At 40.6% G+C, this 20,916-nt stretch overlaps 3 protein-coding genes and 1 pseudogene across 6 annotated transcripts in view; 1 reads left to right on the plus strand and 3 right to left on the minus strand.

Annotated features, from left to right (window-relative positions):
- The window catches only part of Sdha (succinate dehydrogenase complex flavoprotein subunit A), a 28,677-nt gene extending 27,575 nt beyond the window's left edge, over nucleotides 1–1,102 (minus strand). The window contains exon 1 of one of the 2 annotated variants that reach the window (XM_005356732.3): nucleotides 986–1,102. In XM_005356732.3, the coding sequence (XP_005356789.1) occupies nucleotides 986–1,048 (63 nt within the window). In that variant the 5' untranslated portion in view covers nucleotides 1,049–1,102. The remainder of the gene's footprint in view (nucleotides 1–985) is intronic. The other variant, XM_005356733.3, reaches the window with a different exon arrangement.
- A 15-nt stretch (nucleotides 1,103–1,117) lies between these two features.
- Nucleotides 1,118–10,525, plus strand: Ccdc127 (coiled-coil domain containing 127). 3 transcript variants are annotated; one of them, XM_005356734.2, is made up of 3 exons: nucleotides 1,118–1,244; nucleotides 4,805–4,935; nucleotides 7,976–10,525. In XM_005356734.2, exons 2-3 carry the CDS (start codon nucleotides 4,815–4,817, stop codon nucleotides 8,635–8,637), a joined length of 783 nt encoding a protein of 260 aa, XP_005356791.1. In that variant the 5' UTR covers nucleotides 1,118–1,244; nucleotides 4,805–4,814; the 3' UTR covers nucleotides 8,638–10,525. The 3 variants fall into 3 exon arrangements, with proteins under 3 accessions (XP_005356791.1, XP_005356792.1, XP_005356793.1); XM_005356735.3 differs by having other exon boundaries at nucleotides 1,150–1,439; XM_005356736.3 differs by having other exon boundaries at nucleotides 1,188–1,206.
- Nucleotides 10,526–11,368: 843 nt separating this feature from the next.
- Nucleotides 11,369–16,419, minus strand: Lrrc14b (leucine rich repeat containing 14B). Its single transcript, XM_005356737.2, has 2 exons — nucleotides 14,372–16,419; nucleotides 11,369–13,010 (listed from the first exon to the last, which is right to left on the minus strand). Exons 1-2 carry the CDS (start codon nucleotides 15,448–15,450, stop codon nucleotides 12,365–12,367), a joined length of 1,725 nt encoding a protein of 574 aa, XP_005356794.1. The 5' UTR covers nucleotides 15,451–16,419; the 3' UTR covers nucleotides 11,369–12,364.
- Nucleotides 16,420–18,931: 2,512 nt separating this feature from the next.
- LOC101988151 lies at nucleotides 18,932–19,480 on the minus strand (annotated as a pseudogene).
- Between the last annotated feature and the right edge of the window lie 1,436 nt (nucleotides 19,481–20,916).

The following is a 20,916-nucleotide window of genomic DNA, read 5'->3' on the forward strand; positions in this document are numbered from 1 at the left end:
TTTTTTCCTGAGTGTGTGAACTGAATCCTGGGGATGGGGTGGATTCACATATTTCTGCTACAATACAATCCTGCTATATAACCACAGGTTGTTAATCTGTTTTTTTTTATATATTTTTTTTGTTAATCTGTTATTTCCTGTAAAAGGCTTCAGTGATCAGTACTTATAACCCTCCTTTTATTGTTTTAAGAACCCAAGGGATAGAGGTGGAGGTCGAAGTCTATGGTAGTAAATACAAATTACTGAAATTATCAAGTTTGAATAGCAACCAAGAATAGCTGCCAAGTAACCCTTGAACATTTAATTGAACTTAATATTTAATATCTATTTCAAAAAGGAGACAATTGCAGCCATAATTATAGGTACAGTGCAAGTCGATACTGTTCAATGTCTTGAGGCTTTTATTTCGTAATTAAATTATTAAGTAGGTAGGTGGGTCATTTCATTTAGTTTGCTTTAATAAAGCCCTAGAAATCTAACGCATAATATGTCGTCAAAGAGTACACTGGAACACAATCTGACAATATGGCAAAGCCAACTCGGATCTTAGCATGCCAGGAGCACTCTGTGCCCCTATTCCACTGCAATGCAAAATAGGGGTCGCAAGATCGGATGAACACGGTGCTTAAGGCTCACCTGAGATTTAAAAACAGTAGCCGAGGTCACTACACAAAGCCTATAAGCTCATCATTTACAATATTTTAGTGTCAACATCTAGGCTACCAACTATTAATCGCAGATTTGCCCGCAACCAGGACACAGGTCGGTCGCGCCCGTTGACCTTGGAGAATTTAGCAGGGACGTGACTGGGAAGGCCGGGCTCAAACTCCCGCGACTGTGGAGTCGTGACCTTCGCCGGAAAGCAGTCGGCTCTGGTGCACTGCACCTTCCCAGCCCCAGCCCAATTAGGGTGGGTTCGCGGGATTAGGAGTACACTCGGCTCTGGAACACTCCTGGTGCCCGCTATCCCGTGGCACTGACTCACCGCCCCAGTTAGCGCCAAGCGCCGCCCGCGAAGAAGCCGCGAAACTGCTCCTAAGCCGGCCATGTCTCTGCTGTCCCACAAGCCTCAGCGACAGACTGCGCTTGCGCACCACGCTACGTCGACGTCGGACTTGGATAACTCTGCGCCTGCGCACCACGACGGGCTCCGGTGAAAGTTGGTACGCCTGCGTGCTGCACACGCCTGGTGGCTGTGCTTTTGAGGTAGCTTGTTAGCTTCGCTGATGGGCTCTGCTCCAGGAGTAAGTGGGTACCAATATTTTTGAAGTGCTTCTCGGGTAGTTCTTCGAGTTTACCAAAACAGAGAGAGTCGGAGGATCCGGACAGTTTAAACTGCGGTCCGAGGAGCAGCGACCTCAGCCCCATAAGAGCTCATTTTATTGGGTACTGGGTCTCAAGGAATCGGTGGGAGCTACCGCCCTGGATTTCTGGAGTGGGTAGGAATGATCCCTGGTGGATGAACCGGGGGGGGGCGGGGGGGCAGCTGCACTGCGCAGCACAGAAGCCAGGATACTGAACCAGAAACAATATCAAAAGCTTTCGTCTTCATTTTAGCTCGTGGAAAACTCAGGACGAGGCCTGTTGTAGCTTAGATCATGAAAGCTGCTTCCATCATAGCTAGGACTGACATCCTAATTCTTGCAAACTCACAGTTGTTTCCTGAATTTTTACTTAATATTAAGTAAAATTAAGTTCTTCTTTTGGTGCACAATCTTTATGAGCAGAATTTTGAATTATTGTTTACAATGAATCATTCCCATTTAATTTCTTATATTTGTTTTTATTATAAATAAGGAAATATGGAATATGTTTGTGCACAGTGCTTTATATTTTGAATTATTTCCTTGGGACTTTTAACCCAGAAATGGATGTTATTGGTGTAGAGGGAATAAATAAGACAGTGGGCCCTCCGTATTGGTGGGTTCAACCAACCGCATATCATTTAGGAAAAATGAGTATGTACAGACTTTTTTAAAACAAGGAGGGAAATAAAGCATATCAGCTACTTAAGTGTCTTTATACCTTATTAAGTATTGATGATTTAGAGATAATACAAAGTATTGAACAGATTATATTCAAATATACCATTTATATGGGAGTCTTAACTAGGCTTTTGGTATCTGCTCGGGTTCCCCCACAGATATCTGAGGTATGGCTACATCTAGTAGGAAGTTTTGTGTTTTTTTTTTTTGTTTGTTTGTTTGTTTTTTGGTTTTTTTTTGGTTTTTCGAGACAGGGTTTCTCTGTGGCTTTGGAGCCTGTCCTGGAACTGGTCTGTAGACCAGGCTGGTCTCGAACTCACAGAGATCTGCCTGCCTCTGCCTCCCAAGTGCTGGGATTAAAGGCGTGCGTCACTATTGCCCGGCTCTAGTAGGAAGTTTTTAAAATTTATTTGCTTTAAGTTAGTATGTATCTTTCTAAATTACGCATCTACCAAAATTTTTAATTCTGTGGTTTCTATAAACCATTAAGTTCTGAGCGATATTTTATGGTCATATGTTAAGCAAGGTTTTTTAAAATGTTAAATTTTTCAAAAATTGTATTAGATTTCTTAGCATACTTGTTAACTATTTTGTGATTATTGTATTTGTGAGGGTACATATAAGCAAGCTGAATATTCTTAGGACTTTATGAAAACAACCATCTAGTATGAGTACTTTGTGACTTTATTTTTATTTAGTTGAGACAGGGTCTCTTTGCCTCTTGAATGCTGGGCTAGAATGGATATTTTGTAAACTAGTAGATTCATATTAACCTTGGTCTCCAGGCAAGTTTGGGAGTTATACTCTGAGGTGAAGCAAGGGATTTCTGTAATCCTGATCATGACAGCATGTAAATAGCTTTCCTTTGATTTTTATCTACAGAAAGCTACTCATTCTTCAAAACCCAGCTCATGTGAAGCAGATGTCTATTATAAATTCACTTTTATTGAATTGTCTATGTACAGCTGTTTTAGAGTTTTACAGAGACAACCAATAAGAGACATGTACAGTTATGCTTTACTTAACAGTGGATGTTGGGGGAGGCTGCTTGTTCATTTCCCAGCCACCCAGGCTCCCAAAATAATCCCAAAATAATCACACAGAAATCTCTATTAGCTTATTTCTGACTAACTCTTATATCTTAAATTAACCCATTTCTTTTAATTTGTGTATTGCCACATGGTTGTGGTTTACTGGCAAGGTTCCGGTACACCTGTCTCCTGTGGGCAGCTACTTCTCTCTGACTCTGCCTACTCTCTCTCTCTCTCTCTCTATATATATATATAGAGAGAGAGAGAGAGAGAGAGATCTCTTTCAGCCTGGCTTTACTCTGTTAAGCAATTGGCTGAAAACATCTTCTTTATTAACCAATGAGAATAAAACATATTCACAGCATACATCATCACCCCTTTTCTGTCTAAATAAAAAGAAAGATTTTAACTTTAACATAGCAAGATTACATATAACAAGACAGTTATCAAGTAAGAATTACAGTTACAATATTTATATCTACTTTATCTTTTATCATAACTAAAGAAAACTATAATTATAACTATCTATTCTTCAACTCCATCAAAGACCCCAGAAGGATATAATATTACCTAAGTTAACAGAAAGTACATTGTAAGCAACTTCCAAAACTCTAGAATTGGCAGACATCTTGCTACCCAGACAGTCGCCCAAAGTTCTTCTGTATCATTGGGGGCATCCATCTTCACCTACAGGCCTATAATATCCAGCAGACTTTTCCACGGAGCAGGAAATTCCAAAGACAGTTCTGCCTATATTGGCAGTTTGTCACTCACTGTCTTCTGTGTCTTACAGAGTGTCTGGCAGACTCCTTCATGAAGTAGGAACCCTGAAGGACTGTCTCACCTTCTTTAGGCAGCTTCAGCAGTCATTTTTCTGTGGGTCCTACAAATCCAGTCAAGCAGTTCAAGCAAGAGCAGTTTCATGCCCAAATGGCTAACAAACTCCATGAGGAGCCTCTTCATTGATTGAAGCCCATCATCCTCTTGAAGTAGATTGGTGTTGCCATGAGCAGATTTGTCTCACTGTCATGAAAAGTCCTAAGTTTTTAAAACATTTTAAATGCTGTATTCTGTAGTCTTTAAAAGTGTTGAAGATTATCTAATTGAAATTTATCTCTATATATCTAGAAAACCTAATATGTATATTTCTACTCTTGACTAAGGTATTGTGTTTGTGCAGCTCGTTTAAAAATGTAATGTATAATTAAGAAATATAGGTTAATAGATAGTCATCTATGATAGTAAAACATGTAGTCATGTTAATTAGTTTTTCTAGATATATAGAGATATATTTTAATTAGACAGATTATCTATCTAGACTACTATCACATGTGTGGTTCATTGTCAACCATAATTTTTTAGGGCTTATCATGTTATGTGTAGAGTAAGAGAAAAATTTGATTTATTATAAGTAATCAAAATTAGCACTCAAATGCTTACCAGTCCTAAAGAAACACTTTCCAGGAACACCTAGAATGATGTTTAACCAATTAGCTAGGCATGCTGAGATGCCTTCTCTCATTTATATTGACACATAATATTAATCATTACAATGACCATACATCTAAAAGTGAAGGGAGAACTCACCATATTTTGCTTGTACTTTACTTGAGACATACCTCTCATACTACAGTATGACTTACTTCTTTAAATCACATAGGATGCAGTGTTGTGCAGCACACAGAGCTGAAAAGTATTTTCTTGACAGAAATTTATGTAGATGATATAATCATAACAGCTATACTCTGTTCCTTTTATATAATTAGTATCTTTTTCATTTTCTTCAAGGTATAGCTCCATGAATAACTTAAATGACCCCCCAAATTGGAACATCCAGCCCAATCCCAGGGCTGATGGGGGTGATGGAAGCAAGTGGAATTATGCCCTCTTGGTGCCAATGCTGGGATTGGCAGCATTTCGTAAGTTATAATTTTCTTGACATCTCTGTTTCCTGATCTAAAAATTATGCTAGGAGTAGATTGCTGCAGGTACTGGACACACTAAAGATTGTCTTTAGTACGTGACCAACACAGTGCAGTTTTACCCTTATACCACCTCTGTGACAGGATTAGCTTAGGCTTGTTTCCGACTAGCTGTTATAACTTAAATTAACTTGTTTCTATTAATCTACATTTTACCATGTGGCTCTTTACTTCTCCTTCATTCTAGATGTCTGATGTCCTCCACATCTCGCTGGTGAAATCCTTGTGCCTAGATTCATACCCTGAGTTCTTTTCTCTGCCCAGAAGACCTGTCTAACCTCTCCTGTCTAGCTATTGGCCATTCAACTTTTTATTAAACCAATGGCAAAGATACATCTTCACACAGTGTAAACAAATATCCCACAACAGGTTAGCTTTTCTGATCCTCGGTTTACCTATTCCTAGAAGGTAGCTTATCATCCTTTAATACTTTGTGAGCATTAAATAAGTCAAAAACATTTGGTGTGGGCTAAGTTTTAGTAAGTCTTAGCTTTTTCTCATTGTTTCACTATTCTAAAGGTACTTCTTTGCCTTAGTTGCCCTCCTCAGTACTGACAGGAAAATTGACCTGAAAGAAAACCAGTTAGGATGTTTGTTTAGTATTTTAAAAGTCAGGTATTTGGGTGAGTTTGCCCATGAAAACTACCTTGCAGGCTAGAAATCCTCATATTTAAATTGACTGAATACCACTGAAACTCTTACCGGTAATAGACTATAGTATATATGGGCATATGTGTGTTTGCAAATGTAGAGAAAGAAAATTTGAGAAAACCCTACCTCCTAACTGTTCTCCCACCTATGATCACTGATGTAGAAGAGCTGGTTTATATTCCTTCATGTCTTGTGGTTCTGGTTGTCATCTAAAAATATGAGAAGCTGATGATTCAGTAAATGAAAAGCAAATGCTGTGCCATATGTATAGTGATCATTTTTATATAGTAGCTTTTTATGTGTCTAAATTTCTCAGTTCAGAAGTTTGCCATAGAGAAAGAGGAAGGATCTGAGTATTGCCTGATGCCAGTCCAGATCCATCCTGGAGAGTGCTATTTAAAGGCTCCTGCCTGTCACCCTTTCTCAGGGCACTGTTCACATAAAAGGCATTTATTGCTGTGGTTCTGTGAGCGGCTTGGAAGCCTTAAAATCACACTTATTCTGAGTAGATTCTCATCCATTAGTGGTGTTAGTTTCTTTGAGTGAGTTAGCTTTGAGAATGGGAGAAGCCCTTTCATTTTCCATGTATTTTTCAGACTTGTTTGTAGCTTTAATACAAACTCATAATTCCCAATTTCTTGCTTTCCCTTTTTGGATGTTAAGTTGATACTTTTTCTCCTGAGGACTGAAAAAATGATTTATATTTCTGTATTGATTATCCTGGCTAAATAATGTATTCAGGGATAACTGTTATTTTGTTGTTGTTGTTCCTTTACGTCAGGGTCTCACTATGCTGGCCTCAAATTCACAATTCTCATATCTCAGCTTAGGTGTGTGCCAGGACAGCCTAGACTAAAGGTAATTTAAGAACTTTGCATTCTTATAAGGATTTTCTAAAAGTAAGTTACTATATGTTTGAGAAGATGTGTTCCAACTTGCATATGTTAACCAGCCTTCATCATGGTCTGGAAGTAACAGCAGGTGAATTGAATGCTTTATAGATGGATGAGAATCTACTTTTATTCTGATGATTTAAATTTCATGAACAACTCTCCTTTCTTTCTTCCTTCTTCCTTTCTTTCGTGGTTCTGATGATCAAACACTGGGCTTTGTGTATGCTAGGTAAGAACTCTACCATTGAGCTACATCCATAGCCCCAAATTTCATAATTTTCAATACAATTCAGAACTGGTAAAGTTGTGCTAACCTTGAAGAGTTCTGTCACCCTTTGGCAGTCTTAGATCTCCTTGTCTCTGTTTTGCCTTCTGTCTCATTCTCTATTTCTCTGTTCATTCTCCCCTTCTTCCTTCACCCCTCTCCCTCACTCACTTTTTCTTGAGTAGAAAAGAAACTGTCTTAGATCTAAAACATGAAGTGTCCGGTATACTGAGCTTAATCACATAGTACAATTCAGTGTAGTCAAAAGAGACAATTTTGAGACCATTGTAGACCACAGATAGTTGTAATAAGTAGCACAGAGAGATCAGTAGCCTTTACTCAGTTTCCCCTACTGGTTACCTCATACAGACTCATGTGAGACTCAGGATCGTATGGTTGGCACAGGCAAGATAACCTCACATTATGAAGGAACACCTGTTACTTCATAGCCACAGTTTCCTCTGAAATCTGGGAACCAGTTGATCCATAATATTATATAACTGGAGGAATGAAGTTATGTGACTGTCTTAAAGTCTTTGTCAGATAACACCAAAATATCTGATCTTCCTGGGCTTTGGTGTGACTATTTTGCTTTGAAACCTGCAAATTTTGCATGTCCAGCCTGGCCTTGAGCTTGGAATACTCCTCCTTCTTAGTCTCCCAAGTACTGGGATTACAAGTATTTGCTACAAATCCAACCTAAGTTGAACGTCTTCACCTTATTCTTGTAAAACATAATAGCAAACTCACCAGACTTAAGCTGTACTGTATAGAGATGATAATTGGGTAAACCCAAGTATGACTTCCAACAATATTTGAAGCCTACTATATTAATTTTTTAAACATTGGCAATAAGTCATGGAGCACCAAGGCAGAGCACATAAATGATGGATTTGAAAACAAAACAGTGATAATTTTTTCCAGCCATGGAAATTAGACACCAGAACATGGGCATTGAATGTACTACTTTAGGTGTCCAGTACTGATCTGAGTTTAGGATAAGAACTTTGACTATTTTGTTATCTATGAAATTTCAGTGTCTTAGTACTTTGAATTCTTAGTCTTTTACTGAAATGCTGTCATCACTGTGTTATATATTTTCCTTTAGTAGTCATAGGATTTTAGTTGTGTCTCTTCATGTGTCTTCCTCATCTCTTCCTCCTGTCAGGTTGGATTTGGTCTAGGGAATCCCAGAAAGAAATAGAAAAAGCAAAAGAAGCATATCATCAGAGAACAACTGCTTTCCAACAGGATCTTGAAGCTAAATATCATGCTGTGATCTCAGAACATCGGCGTGCAGTTGCTCAACTATCTTTGGAACTGGAAAAGGAGCAAAATAGAACAACTAGCTTTCGAGAAGCTCTTATCTCTCAGGGGCGTAAGTTGGCAGAAGAAAGGAAGCTTCTTGAGCAGGAACGAGCTCAGATAATGCAAGAGAAAAGCCAGCTGCAGCCTCTGAAAAGTGTCTATCTGAGCTGCCTGGAAGAAGAGAATGACTGGCAGAGGAGAGCCCAGGTTATGCTGAAGGAGGTGGGAGAAGCTCTCGTAGAACGTCAGAATATCTACTGCAGCCTGGTCCTTCCCCGTAGTACAAGGCTAGAGCTGGAGAAGAGCTTACTGGTACGCTCGTCCATTGATCCGGTGGCTGCTGACCTAGAGATGGCTGCTGGCTTATCTGACATATTTAAGCATGATAAGCATTGTGGAGATGTCTGGAACACCAACAAACGTCAAAACGGGAGGCTCATGTGGATGTATCTCAAATATTGGGAACTACTTGTTGAACTTAAAAAGTTTAAGAAAGTAGAAAAAGTCATTCTAGAAAAATAAGAATGAAATGAAACTTAAGGCCAGATGGCAACGGCAACTTGCATTCTGGGCTCTCTGATATTTAGTCTGTTCCTTACCAGATGTGACCCAGTACAGCTACTCTTTGTGAGAACTCAAGTCTTTCCACCCTTTGAACAGTGCAGTAGGGACTTAGCAGATAAGTTTTTTTCTCTGATCCTCTGTAGCTATTAGAGATTCAGTTTTTTGAAGCATTTTTGAGCTGTTAATATTTAGTAGAAAAAGTACAACTTTATATTTTAGTTCTACGTTAAAGAAAAGATTTAAAGCTCAAATATAATATTCTTACTCTAAGAAATGTTCTATCAGTTTTTACCTCTCCTCCAATTACTGGTCTCCCCTGATTCCATCTAGAAGTTATTGGTTAATGTAATTGTGTAACATGTGGGGCTGGCTTTTTGGGGTTTTTGTCCTGCTCAGTTCCCATAGCCAGCAAGTCCCAAAGAAAAATCACACAGTCTGCATTAGATATGAACTGATTTGCCCATTTGCTCAGGCTTCGTATTAGCTCTTATAACTTATATTAGCCCATTATTCTTGTCTATGTTAGTCACATGACTTGGTACCTTTTTCAGCAAGGCAGATTGCATCTTGCCTCTCTTGTGGTCTGGGCAGGACTGCTGAGGAATGGACTTCCTCCTTCCCAGCATTTTCCTGTTCTCATTATCCCACCTTTACTTCCTGTCTGGTTGTCCCACCTATACTTCCTGCCTGGCCAATCAGTGTTTATTTAAAACATGATTGACAGAATACAGACAGTTCTCCCACACCATAGTTGTATTTTCAAGATTTATCTTGTTTGGGGCATTTTTTCCCATAAAGAAAAAAAAAGAAAACACAAACAACCACCAAATGTTTCTTCTTCCCAAATTGTGTCCCAGTGAACACCTAGAAGTGAGCTGTTCCTATATCCAATAAGCATGTTTATTAGCAATGTATGCAGACAATATCTGTCATTTAAAATAATAGTGCCACTTTTTATTTGTGTGATTCTTTACTATTTTTTTGAGACAGAATGTTGCTGCATAGTTCAAGTAGGCCTCATATGTGCAGCCCTCCTGCCTCAGGCTCCCAAGTGCTGGACTTACAAATGTGTATAACTCTTGGGTTGGTAATTTCACATGTATTGTCTCAGTTTTTAACGTTATTTAAAATGTAGATAAGTACTTATAACCTATTTACATACAGCTTATATGAGTTGACTTTTTGTCATGCAATCTGGTTTTATGAGCTAAGTACTATTTTTTATCTTGTAAATGATAATTTCCCAAGATATTCAGATTCTATGACTTGCCATGGTTTTCTAAGATTTCACCTGTGGTTCCCCTCATGGCTAACATCTCTTATAGCAAAGAAAAGGCATGTAGATCAAGTCTAGAGGAACCAGGTGGAGACCCTAAAAGTCATACTCTATGGAACCACAGGGAACATTTTTTAGTTAGGAGCAAACTGTGATATATGACAGGTACCCTGGAAAGCTCACTGGTGACTATCAAGATTTTGACGGGGTGAGGGCTATTCATGTAACTGTTCTATATAATATATAACAGTTCCATTCCCAAAGAAAGGAAAGTGGTAGACATCACTCACTAGTTACAGTTCTGGGAACTCCCAGCATCCAGGTTCCCAGCCGCCTGTTAGGTACTAGCCTTGTGCTTGGATGCAGTCAGTATGAAGTCTTTTAAGTGAGTTCTACATAGCCTTATTTTCTGAAGGACAGGATCTGGAGCCTGATAGATGGTAATCTGCCTGGGTCATGGTAGTATTTTGTGGAGTGGGTCTGAACTGAGTATTTCTAAAACTAGGAAGCCTATATGTGGTTATTTGTCAGTGGAAAGGCAGGAAGTGAATAAAGTGGTTAGTTTATGTTCAGATCCTGTATTCCACCATGTGCATATCCTTCTTAATAGAAATATGACAAACTTGAAAATACTTACACAGAAAACAGTTCAGTTATGGAATGATTGAGGAGCACTAGAGTTGACAGCAGGCTCTCTCAGCTACAGCCAGCTGATTCCAGCTTCAGTTAAAGCTCTTCTCAATGGATACTTACTATACCTTTCTGTTGTATTACCAGAACTATGTCTGAGAAGTTATTTGTTCTAGTAATCTAAAAAAAAAACAGTTTTCTCAGATTGTTTCCTAATGCATTTAGTTTCTATTAATTCACTGATCTGTCATGTGATCTTGAACAGATCATTTCATGGCTTTCTCTGAGGTTTATCTTTTAAAATGAGGACACGCCAGGCGATGGTGGCGCATGCCTTTAATCCCAGCACTCGGGAGGCAGAGACAGGCGGATCTCTGTGAGTTCGAGACCAGCCTGGTCTACAGAGCTAGTTCCAGGACAGGCTCCAAAAACCACAGAGAAACCCTGTCTCGAAAAACCAAAAAATAAATAAATTAATTAAAATAAAATAAAATGAGGACACATTTTACATGAGAATCACATCAGCAGTTTGCATCTATGACATGACCTCTTTCTGTCCTTTTTAAACTGAAATTGTTAGTATATTTTTATTGCTGTTCAGGGGTCAAATGGAAGTAAGTACTCTGGTATGGGAACTTAGTGGGGGAGATAGCACGGCAGACCCTTGGCTGGTACATGTGTGATTATGGAGCTAAGCTTTTACTCTGTCCCAAGAAAATTATTTTCATATTCTAATTTTAAAATTGAGAATATTAATGAAATAGACTGTACATAAATTAAGCCACACTCCTTTTTTATTAGCATTTAATTACACTAATACTTTTGCAAGGCAGATACTGTAAATGAAGTCCAAACAGATCTTCCCCATGTGGTGATTTTTTCCTTAAAGGAGTTGCAAAGTGCCAGATGCAGCCATTCTGAGGAACATCACAAAGGAGTGATTTGGAGGCATTATAGACATGTTATCATCTACAAAGTTCATGTTTGAAAACTGTATAATTGACTCATTACAAGTTTCATAAAAGTCATCTGTCTTAAGTTTATAATTTTGTCATGAGCTGCATTCATAGTTAACCCCTGACACTTGTGGTTGTTCAGGTTGGACTTGCCTGTCTTAGGGTTGGATGCAGAGCAGAAAACAGGGTCAGAATATTTTAAGAAATACTGGGAATATTTCAGCAACTAGATGTCCTCAGTCACCAAAAGATGGTGCAAAACTGCCAAGACTGGAAACAAAGCCAAGAAAGCTGTGGACAGAAAAATGATCACCACCCCCATCCCACACCTTTCTGTGTAGTCAGATGTCATCTGGTAAAAAGTACAACAGATATAACAGCAAGCTTCTGCTGGGCTCAGGGCTTCAGTTCACTTTATTTTCATTTTCAGTGTCTTTTTCTTGTTATGTTTTATGGGATGCTGCTTTTATACGTTTTTCTGTGATGAATTTTCTCTTTTCTTCCTCCTCACTGCATCAGAGTCAAGTTGACCCTGCTCACAGTACATTCTTTCCTGGTGTCCACATTCTCCACCTTCTACCTAGGTGATAGGTCCTTCACTCTGGGTGACTTCCCCTCTGCTTTAGGCTCCTGCTGTACTGACACACACCCATTTATATATCTGGGCTTCCTTTTAAAGCATGTAATGAGTATGCCTGTAGTTTTCCCTAAGGAATTCTGTGGCAGTGATGCTGCTGGTGACAGATCCAGGACTGACCTCAGGGCACCATGCTAGTTGAAATGCACAGCCTTTTTTCCTTTTTTAAAAGCATAATTGCAGGACCTACTCCATTTGTTCTAGTGCTCTGGAAAAGTTTTCCAAAGCAGTTTTGAAAGCTTGCATCAAGAAAGTACCAAGTTCATTGCTGGTTTCATGAATGTCTGGGTCAAAACTTCCAAAAAGGGGAGTGGAGGCCTGGATGTCTTCCCTGTTAGCTTGAAGCAGTACTGCTCGCAAATCCTCTGCAATCATGTCATATTTCTGTTGATCAAATTTGGACACGGACAGCTCATCCTGGGGGTAGGTAGTGCCCTCAGGGTAGCAGTCTTTTGGCACTGGAAACTCAATGTGGCGCAGCCTAGGGAGTTCGCAGAGTGCAGCAAAAAGGCGCTGGAGAGCACTGGCTGACAGTGGGTTTCCAAGAAACTTGAACTCCTGGAGCTGGTTGCAAGGACTGAGGCCCAGAATCATCATGCCAACATGGTTATCTGTGATGTTGCACTCCTCTAATGTGAGCACTCTTAGTGTTTGGGCAGCCTGGCTCAGCAGCTGGAAGAAGGTAGAAGGGTACAGATGGACCAGGTTGTGTCCACTGAGGTCCAGCACCTCCAAGTGGGCAGTATGCTTACAATCTGCTAAGAAGGACATGTCTTCATGATTAAGGGCACAGTTGGCTAGGTCCAACACTCTTAGTGGAGTCTTCAAGGGGCTGTGAGGTAGGCAAAAACATCACAATGTTATGAGGGTCCCAGGTGAGCTAGAGTTTTGGTGGCAATGGACAATCCATCCACCTTTCTCTCTTAGGGATCATAGATGGCAGCCTACCAGAAACTCCAGCTGACACTTCACTTCACGTGGCTTCTGAGTTAAGAATGACTGATATTTTTAAGCAATTAGAAAAATCAAAATAGTTTGACATGTGAAAGTTACACGTTTCTTCTGGCAGTCTATGGCTGCTGGTCCTGCTTAACAGTCAATAATTAAACCTAAAATGGACCAACACCATACTTCAAGTTGGGTTAGGAAAGTTATGCACATGATCTCAGAATTGTCAGAATATTGACTGGGGTCATCAAAAGACAGAATTGGCTAGAAAGAAGGTATTGTCACTCTGATGACAATAGAACCAATACAGTTTCAGGGCTGGGAAGGGAAATCCAGCATGCTGAATTTGGACTCCATATCCTGAATTCACTAGCCATTTTGTATCAGATGGGGGAGGTGTGTCTCTGAAATAAATCTCCACCCAGGATTCATGAGAATATACATTTTCAGGCCAGACGCTGGATTTCTCTGGGAACATGTCCATCACTGCCCTTGTTAGGCAAGGCAGTATGCACTGGGATCTTGTTCTTTGTCCTAAATACCCTGTTTTTGCTGTCTCCCCACGGCCTGACCACACATGGTCCTACATGAAGATAACTTTATCATTACCTGGCTGCTGCCCGCCTGCCCTTCAATAACGGAGTTGCTGAGGAGGCTATAACAGTGCCAGAGTTTCAGGTGAGACAACAGTTCACCTGACAACTGACCCAACATTCTCACTATGCTGAACTATATTCCCATTCCTTACCTGGGAAAATGTTTTAAGACACTAAACATTGGATAATTTGTCATACAACAATAGTAGAAGATCTAGTTGTGCCTCCTGTGTTATTTACTTTCTAATTAGTGCCCTCTGTCCCTCCCTTTTCTTCCCTCCTTCTCTGATGCTGAGAATTAAAACTGGGATCTGCTAGTGCTTTATTACTGAACTGCACTATATGCTCAGCCCTTGTTTTCTGCTTTATGTTGAGATAAGGCCTTTCTTTATAGTTGGCCTCAAATGTAAAATGATTATGCTTCCTGCGTGCTGGGATTATGGCCAAGCCCCCACGACTGGCTTTTGTTAATTGAAAGGAACCTTCCAAGTTGTCTCAGTGCTCTGATTCTTTCCTGATGGTTCTTAATTCCTGGGGTTCTGACCAAACATTCCCAGAGCATTGTGTATGCAGATCCCATCTCTATCCCTGTCTCCATCTCTGTCTTCAGTAACTCCACCCAATCTGTGCCCAGTTTTCTGAGACTTACCTAAGCAGTGTTCGGATCTTTCCAGTCAGTGTAGAGAAAGCTACACTTAGCTCAGTGAGCTTGTTCATCTGGCTGAGCTCCCAGGCAATAGAGGTGAGGAGGGGATCTTCACCCTCTGGAGTTGGGGCACAGGTAGGGGGTGCATCAAAGGCCTTCGTGGGTAGGGTGAGTGAGGTCAGCTGAGGGAGGCCCACCTGGGCCAGCAGCTGCTGTACATGGCCAGCATGCAATCGTACATTATGAACTACCTCCAACTTTCTTAGCTTGCTTGGCCCAGCTAGGCCGAGCACTTGTAGGAGCTGCCCAGGACTCAGGCTATCTGCCCGGAGTGAAGGGCAGCAGACTTGCAGAGGGGCTGGGCCTGCTGGCTTCAAGGCCTGCACCACCATGTCAAAGTTGCCTTCCGTGACAAAGAGGTCAGCAAAGACTTCAATAGGGTGCCTAGCTGTACAGGGCTGTCCTTGGAGCTGGCAGCAGATCCTGGCCAGCACCTTAGTGCGGCCCCACCTTCCTAGTGCCCTCCCACAAGGACATTGCTGCACCTGTACATCCTGGATGCCTGTAAAATCAGCTACCCGAAGCCGGTTGCTCCTACTTTGCAGCACAAGGTCAGCAAGGCCCTGCATACAGGCCTCTAAGCAGGCCTTGCAGGCACGATCACGCAGGTCTTCTGGGTGGTCAGTGTTTGGCCCCAGCAGCATAGCCAACCGGAACTCCTCTAGTGGCCAGTGACTCAGCACAGCACGGGTTACTTCTGCCTGCTCTAGCAGGTAACTGGCCTTGAACAGGAGTGGATAGAGGTTGTAGGCTATATGGTCCAGGCTCTCCTGAGCCACCCGAGGATGGGACACCAAGGCTTCAGCAGAAATGAAACGGAGCGACCTCATTGTGTCCCTCTCAGGATAGTGCTGTCCCTGCTGTTCCTCCCAAAGCATGTGAGTTTTGTGCCTACTTTTAGCTGCTGCTGTTTCTGGGTTCTGGACAGAACGTGGTAAACTGGCCCCTGTGGTCATCTGACTGCTATTTTGGTCCTTGGATACTAGTTTGGCTGTGACTGTGGAGGCATCTGTCTGTTTCATGGCATTCTGCTGATGAAATCGGAGCTGCTTGGCTTTGTGGCCCAATGTGGAGTCAATCAAAAGCTGAGCTCAAGGTACTTACTTGCCCAAATACACTAAGACTTACAATACAAATGAATACTCTGCCCAACCCTGACCTATCTCAGATCTGCGTGAAGCCAGATCCTCAGATGCACTTGGATGGATGAGACAACTGTCTTTGGGTAAAGCCCTTCTTTTTCTTATACCTTAGAGTCAGAGATACAAGGACCAGGATTATGGAGATAAGTATATTACACAACTCTTTTCAAATTTTAAGAATACTGGCCCATGAAGCTCACCATCTCTTATTCTCAAGGTCCATCTTTGCACAAGAGGGAGAAATATTTTGTATGTATGTAAATATGTGTGTATGTAGAACATACACAGACGAGTGATGCTGCAAATAAATGCAACTTCCCATAGACTGTTAACTTTCAGCCCTGGCCTAGGTAGGTGTTGAATAACTGTTGAATGGTTAGATCCTGCCTTATCATTATCCCATAAACTGGGATAGGGCAGCAGTCCTGGCTTGTAGGTCCCCATGGTGCCAGCTGTACAAGAGGGTCATAGTAGAGAAAAAGAGGGAGAGGCAGGAGTCAGACAGTAGACAATCCAGGTGAGTGTGCTGCACTCAGGTGTACCCTAGTTTCCCTGTGTGACTGTCTTTGACTTCTTCCTCCTGATCTAGAGCCTTATCTCTCCCAAAGACTCTGTCATGGCTGTAGATGCGGATATGCTACCATTGTGAAGCACCAAGCACTGCCAGGTGAGCAGGATTTCTATGGAAGGTAATCCATGGCACAATTTTACCCTAATTTCACCACTTGCCCCTGTTCCCAGTCTTGGCTATTGTTGGTTGTTTTTTACTCTTTACGCTTTGCTTTTTTGTGAGGCCTGCCAGCCAGCTCCCAAATGAATCAGAGAGAGGCCTATTCTTTCTTATGAATGCTCAGGCTTAGCTTGGCTTGTTTCTAGCCAACTTTTCTTAACTTAAAGTATCCCCTCTACCTATACCTTTCTCTATTTCTATATATCTTTTCTTTCCTTCTTATTCCATGTCTGGCTGTGTGACTGGGTGACTGGTCCCTTTTTTCTGGCTCCTCGATAATTTCTCCCCAGATTTCTCCATCTATTTATTCTCTCTGCCTGCCAGCCCTGCCTAACGTTTCTCCTGCCTTGCTATTGGCCATTCAGCTCTTAATTAGATGACCAATCAGTTGGTTCAAACAGGTAAGGTAATACAGCTTCACAGAGTTAAACAAATGCAACATAAAAGAATCTAATGCATGTTTGCATCATTAAATAAATGTTCTACAGCTTAAACAAATATAACACATACTAATATTATACAACACTTGGCCTCTGAACTGTTACCATGTCTGTTAAATAAGAACCCAAAATTAGTGATACCAACATCTGTCTTTTAAGCTATAAATTTTGAAGTACACATGACTAGGTTATTAGTGATTAGGTTTAAATTCACTGCTGTATGAATCGCTTTGAAATGTGTTTGGAAATAATAGTATGCATAGTGAATTATATCATTTTTAAATGTTCCATGAGTACCTTGAGCCTCCTGCCATGCTTATAGAGTTTCACAGCTGAAATGGACACTTAAAAAAATTACATTTATTTATTTGTGTATATACATCTGTATGTGTGTGTTCACAAGCACAAGCATGTGTATTTCAAAGTATGCATGTGGAGTCAGAGAATAACTTGCATGAGTTAGTTATTTCTTTTTATAATGTGAGTTCTGGGAATCTAACTCTGGTTGTCAGCCAGCAAGTAGAGTACAAGACACCCCATTGTCCCTGAAATGGATAATTTGACATAATATCTCTGCTTGTGCAATAAAGCTTACTTGCATTTTTGTATTGATCTTCATTGTGATTAATTCTTAAATGATATCTCAGTGTTCATATCTACCCTATTTCATGAGCTGTATTTCAAAACTTATGTCTTTTCTTGTTTGTAACTACTCATGACTTCATATTTCTGATTTCATGTGAAATCTTCAACTTTAAGAGGAATATCACTCTTTTTCTCTTTGTTTTGATACAGGATTTCATTTAGCTCAGGATAGCCTAGAACTTGCTATGTAACTGAAGATAAATTTGAACCTGTGATCCTCCTACTCCACCTCCCAAGTTCAGATATTATAAGAATGCATCACTAAATCAATCTAGAAAACCTTTTGAGTTTAATTTCTAAAACTCCAGCACTACCTCATCCTTTCTCTTTACCATTTAACATTTATTTATTTATTTATTTATTTATTAATTATGTATACAATATCCTGTCTGTGTGTATGCCTGCTGGCCAGAAGAGGACACAAGACCCCATTACAGATGGTTGTGAGCCACAATGTGGTTGCTGGGAATTGATATCAGGACCTTCTGTAGAGCAGGCAAGGCTCTTAACCTCAGCCATCTCTCCAGCCCCCATTTAGCTTTTAAAGAATAGTTATCATTTCTTCCCAATCCAAGTAAGTTTTGACTTGCAAACTCTCTGTGATTGTTGCTTTATTAATATAAATAATGTCTTCCATTAAAATATGAATACAATCATCTGTCTTCCCTTACATAAAATCACTGAATGTTCCTATTTTCATCTTAGTAGGCATGGAAAAAAATGATACATGAGAATTATTTGAGATAATTTTGTGATTATTTCTTTCTTGGCTCTTTAAAAATAATTATATGAAAATTTTGTATCCATTCAATGTGTTTTGACCCAGTTCACATACCCAATCCTGCTGTGGAATGGTCTTTCTGTACACTGCGAATGTGTTGCTGTCATTAGTTGACAAATAAAGCTGGAGGGGCTTCTACCGAGATTTTGCTGTCTCATCCTTACTCAGTAGCTTTGAGACTATCCTTTAAACTTGAGTCAGACTTTTCTATGTCCTACAGGCCTCGAGGTACAAGCTCTGAGATAATTTTGGCCCAACACATAGAATTATACCATCTGCAAATAAGGATACTTTGACTTCATTTCCTACTGGTATCCCTTTTATCTCCTTCACTTGCTGATTTAGGAGTCCATTTCTGAATTTGAACAGCAGTGGAAATAAATAACTCACTAGCCAGGTGTGATGGCACATACCTTTAATACTAGCACCCAGGAAGCAAAGCCAGGAATATTTGTATGATTTCCAGGACAGCTTGATCTCCATAGTGAGTTAGACCAGTCAAAGCTGCATTTTGGGAACTTGCCTTAAAAACAAAAAACCCAGAACAAACAAAACAGAAAATAAACCAACTTAAAAACCCACATCAGGGCTGGAGAGATGGTTCAGAGGTTAAGAGCATTGCCTGCTCTTCCAAAGGTCCTGAGTTCAATTCCCAGCAACCACATGGTGGCTCACAACCATCTGTAATGGGGTCTGGTGCCCTGTTCTGGTCTGCAGGCATACACAGAGACAGAATATTGTATACATAATATATATATATTTTAGAGTTTGAAATGGACTTTATTCAGAACTCTGATCTACCAAGTTAGCGTTTTCCACCAACTCAGGGAGCAGAGACCTTCACAGGCTTCACAATCTTTTGTTTAGGTGCTGCTTTTGTGGGGGCCTTGGCAGCAGCCATTGCGGTTTTCTTGGATGCCTGCTTAACCTTTTTTGCTTCCTTGGCAGCCCTGATGGCCTGCTCTCGCTGGGCTTTCCTAACTTCTGGTTTCTGATTCCTCTTGGCCATTATATCAGCAAGGGATGCACCAGTGATGGCCCGCTGGAATTTGACTGCACGGCGGGTTCTTTTCTTTTGAATTTCTTCCCACTGTCCTTTTTTGTGTTTCCTTCTGTACCGGACAGTCCAGTTTATCTGCCGGGGATTCCTTTTAGACAGGAATGCAGACTCGCATTTTGCATTAAGAAACTGGAAAACCTTCCCGTCTGTCCTGGCATAGCGCCGCCCGTGTCCAGGGTAGATCTTGTACCCGCTGAAACTGCACTTGACCTTCATGATGGGAGCTGCCGCCCGGCCGGAGGAAAGATGGCGAAGAGAAAGAAAGAATTATGGGAAAACATAAATATATATTTTTAAAAAACCACACCAGTGAGAATTGGGTCAAGAATGAAATTTAAGAATTTCTAGACTTCAATAAAAAAAAAAGAAAGAAAAGCAAACTCCAGTTGACTCAATGAAAGCAATCATTCAGGGAAAGTTTATAGCACCAGTGTCAAAATAAATAATGACACGCAGGATGTATGCTAGCTAGTTTGTGTCATTTGAAAAGAACTAAGTTCAATTGAGAAAATTCCCCTATCAGATTATCCTGTAGGCAAACCTGTAGGTTATTGTCTTGATTAATGATTTATGTAGGGGGGCACAGCCCATTGTGGGCAATGCTACTTCTGGGAAGGGAGTTCTTGAAGATACAAGAAAACAGGCTGAGCAAGCTAGCAAACAGCATTACTCTATGGCCTCTACATCAATGTCTGACTCTAGAATCCTGCCTTTAGTTCCTGCCCTGACTCCTCTAGATTATGGAACATCAACTGTAAGATAAAAGAAATACTTTCTCATCCAAGTTACATTAGTCATGGTGTTTTATCACAGCAGTTGAAACTCTAATACAGAACTTGGTACCAAGAATGAGGTATTGCTGTGACAGGTCTGAGCACATTTGGAAAGAATTGTGGTCACATTTGAACTTTCAACTAGAAAAGCCGTTGAGTGTTCTGGGCTCAATGAACTAGTACAGGAATTTAGAAGTTAATACCAGGAATATTACAGATAATAGAGGTGTCATTTGTAAAACTTCAGAGGGAATTTTGTGAGTCTTTAAAAGGCTCTATCAAGATGATTTATGAGATATTTTGAATTTAAAACCACCAACGTGATACCTTTGCTTCACTGGGACAATCAATGCTAATCATCTGGGACTGAGAAACAGGCTGTGATTAAGAAGAAACCAGCATCATCGAGGTAAAATCTGTGAAGTGTTTCCTCAGGGTCAGCATACAGACACTATGATGGGGGGGGGGGCGGGGTGTCAATGTTGTATCTTGTGCCTACAACTGAACTTGGTAACCCGTAGGAGTTTCCCAGGTGATGTTGATTTTTAAGTCATTAAGGGATCATGGAAATCAGTAGAGGCTTATAACTGTAAGAGGTCAGGAGAAGCCATTGGTGAATATGCAACCTCTGTTGAAATTGAAACCCCAGAATTGATGGGGTCATGGAGAGAAGCTGACAATTGGCACTGTGTGGCAGGGTCAGAGTCCCTAAAGATAGCCCAGAAGAAATTTTTTGTTTGTTTGTTTTTTCTTTTTTTTTAATTTATTTATTTATTAAAGATTTCCGTCTCTTCCCCGTCACCACCTCCCATTTCCCTCCCCCTCCCCCAATCAAGTCCCCCTCCCTCGTCAGCCCAAAGAGCAATCAGGGTTCCCTGCCCTGTGGGAAGTCCAAGGAACCCCCACCTCCATCCAGG

Source organism: Microtus ochrogaster, chromosome 19, assembly GCF_000317375.1.
Source record: "Microtus ochrogaster isolate Prairie Vole_2 chromosome 19, MicOch1.0, whole genome shotgun sequence".
Lineage (NCBI taxonomy): Eukaryota > Metazoa > Chordata > Mammalia > Rodentia > Cricetidae > Microtus > Microtus ochrogaster.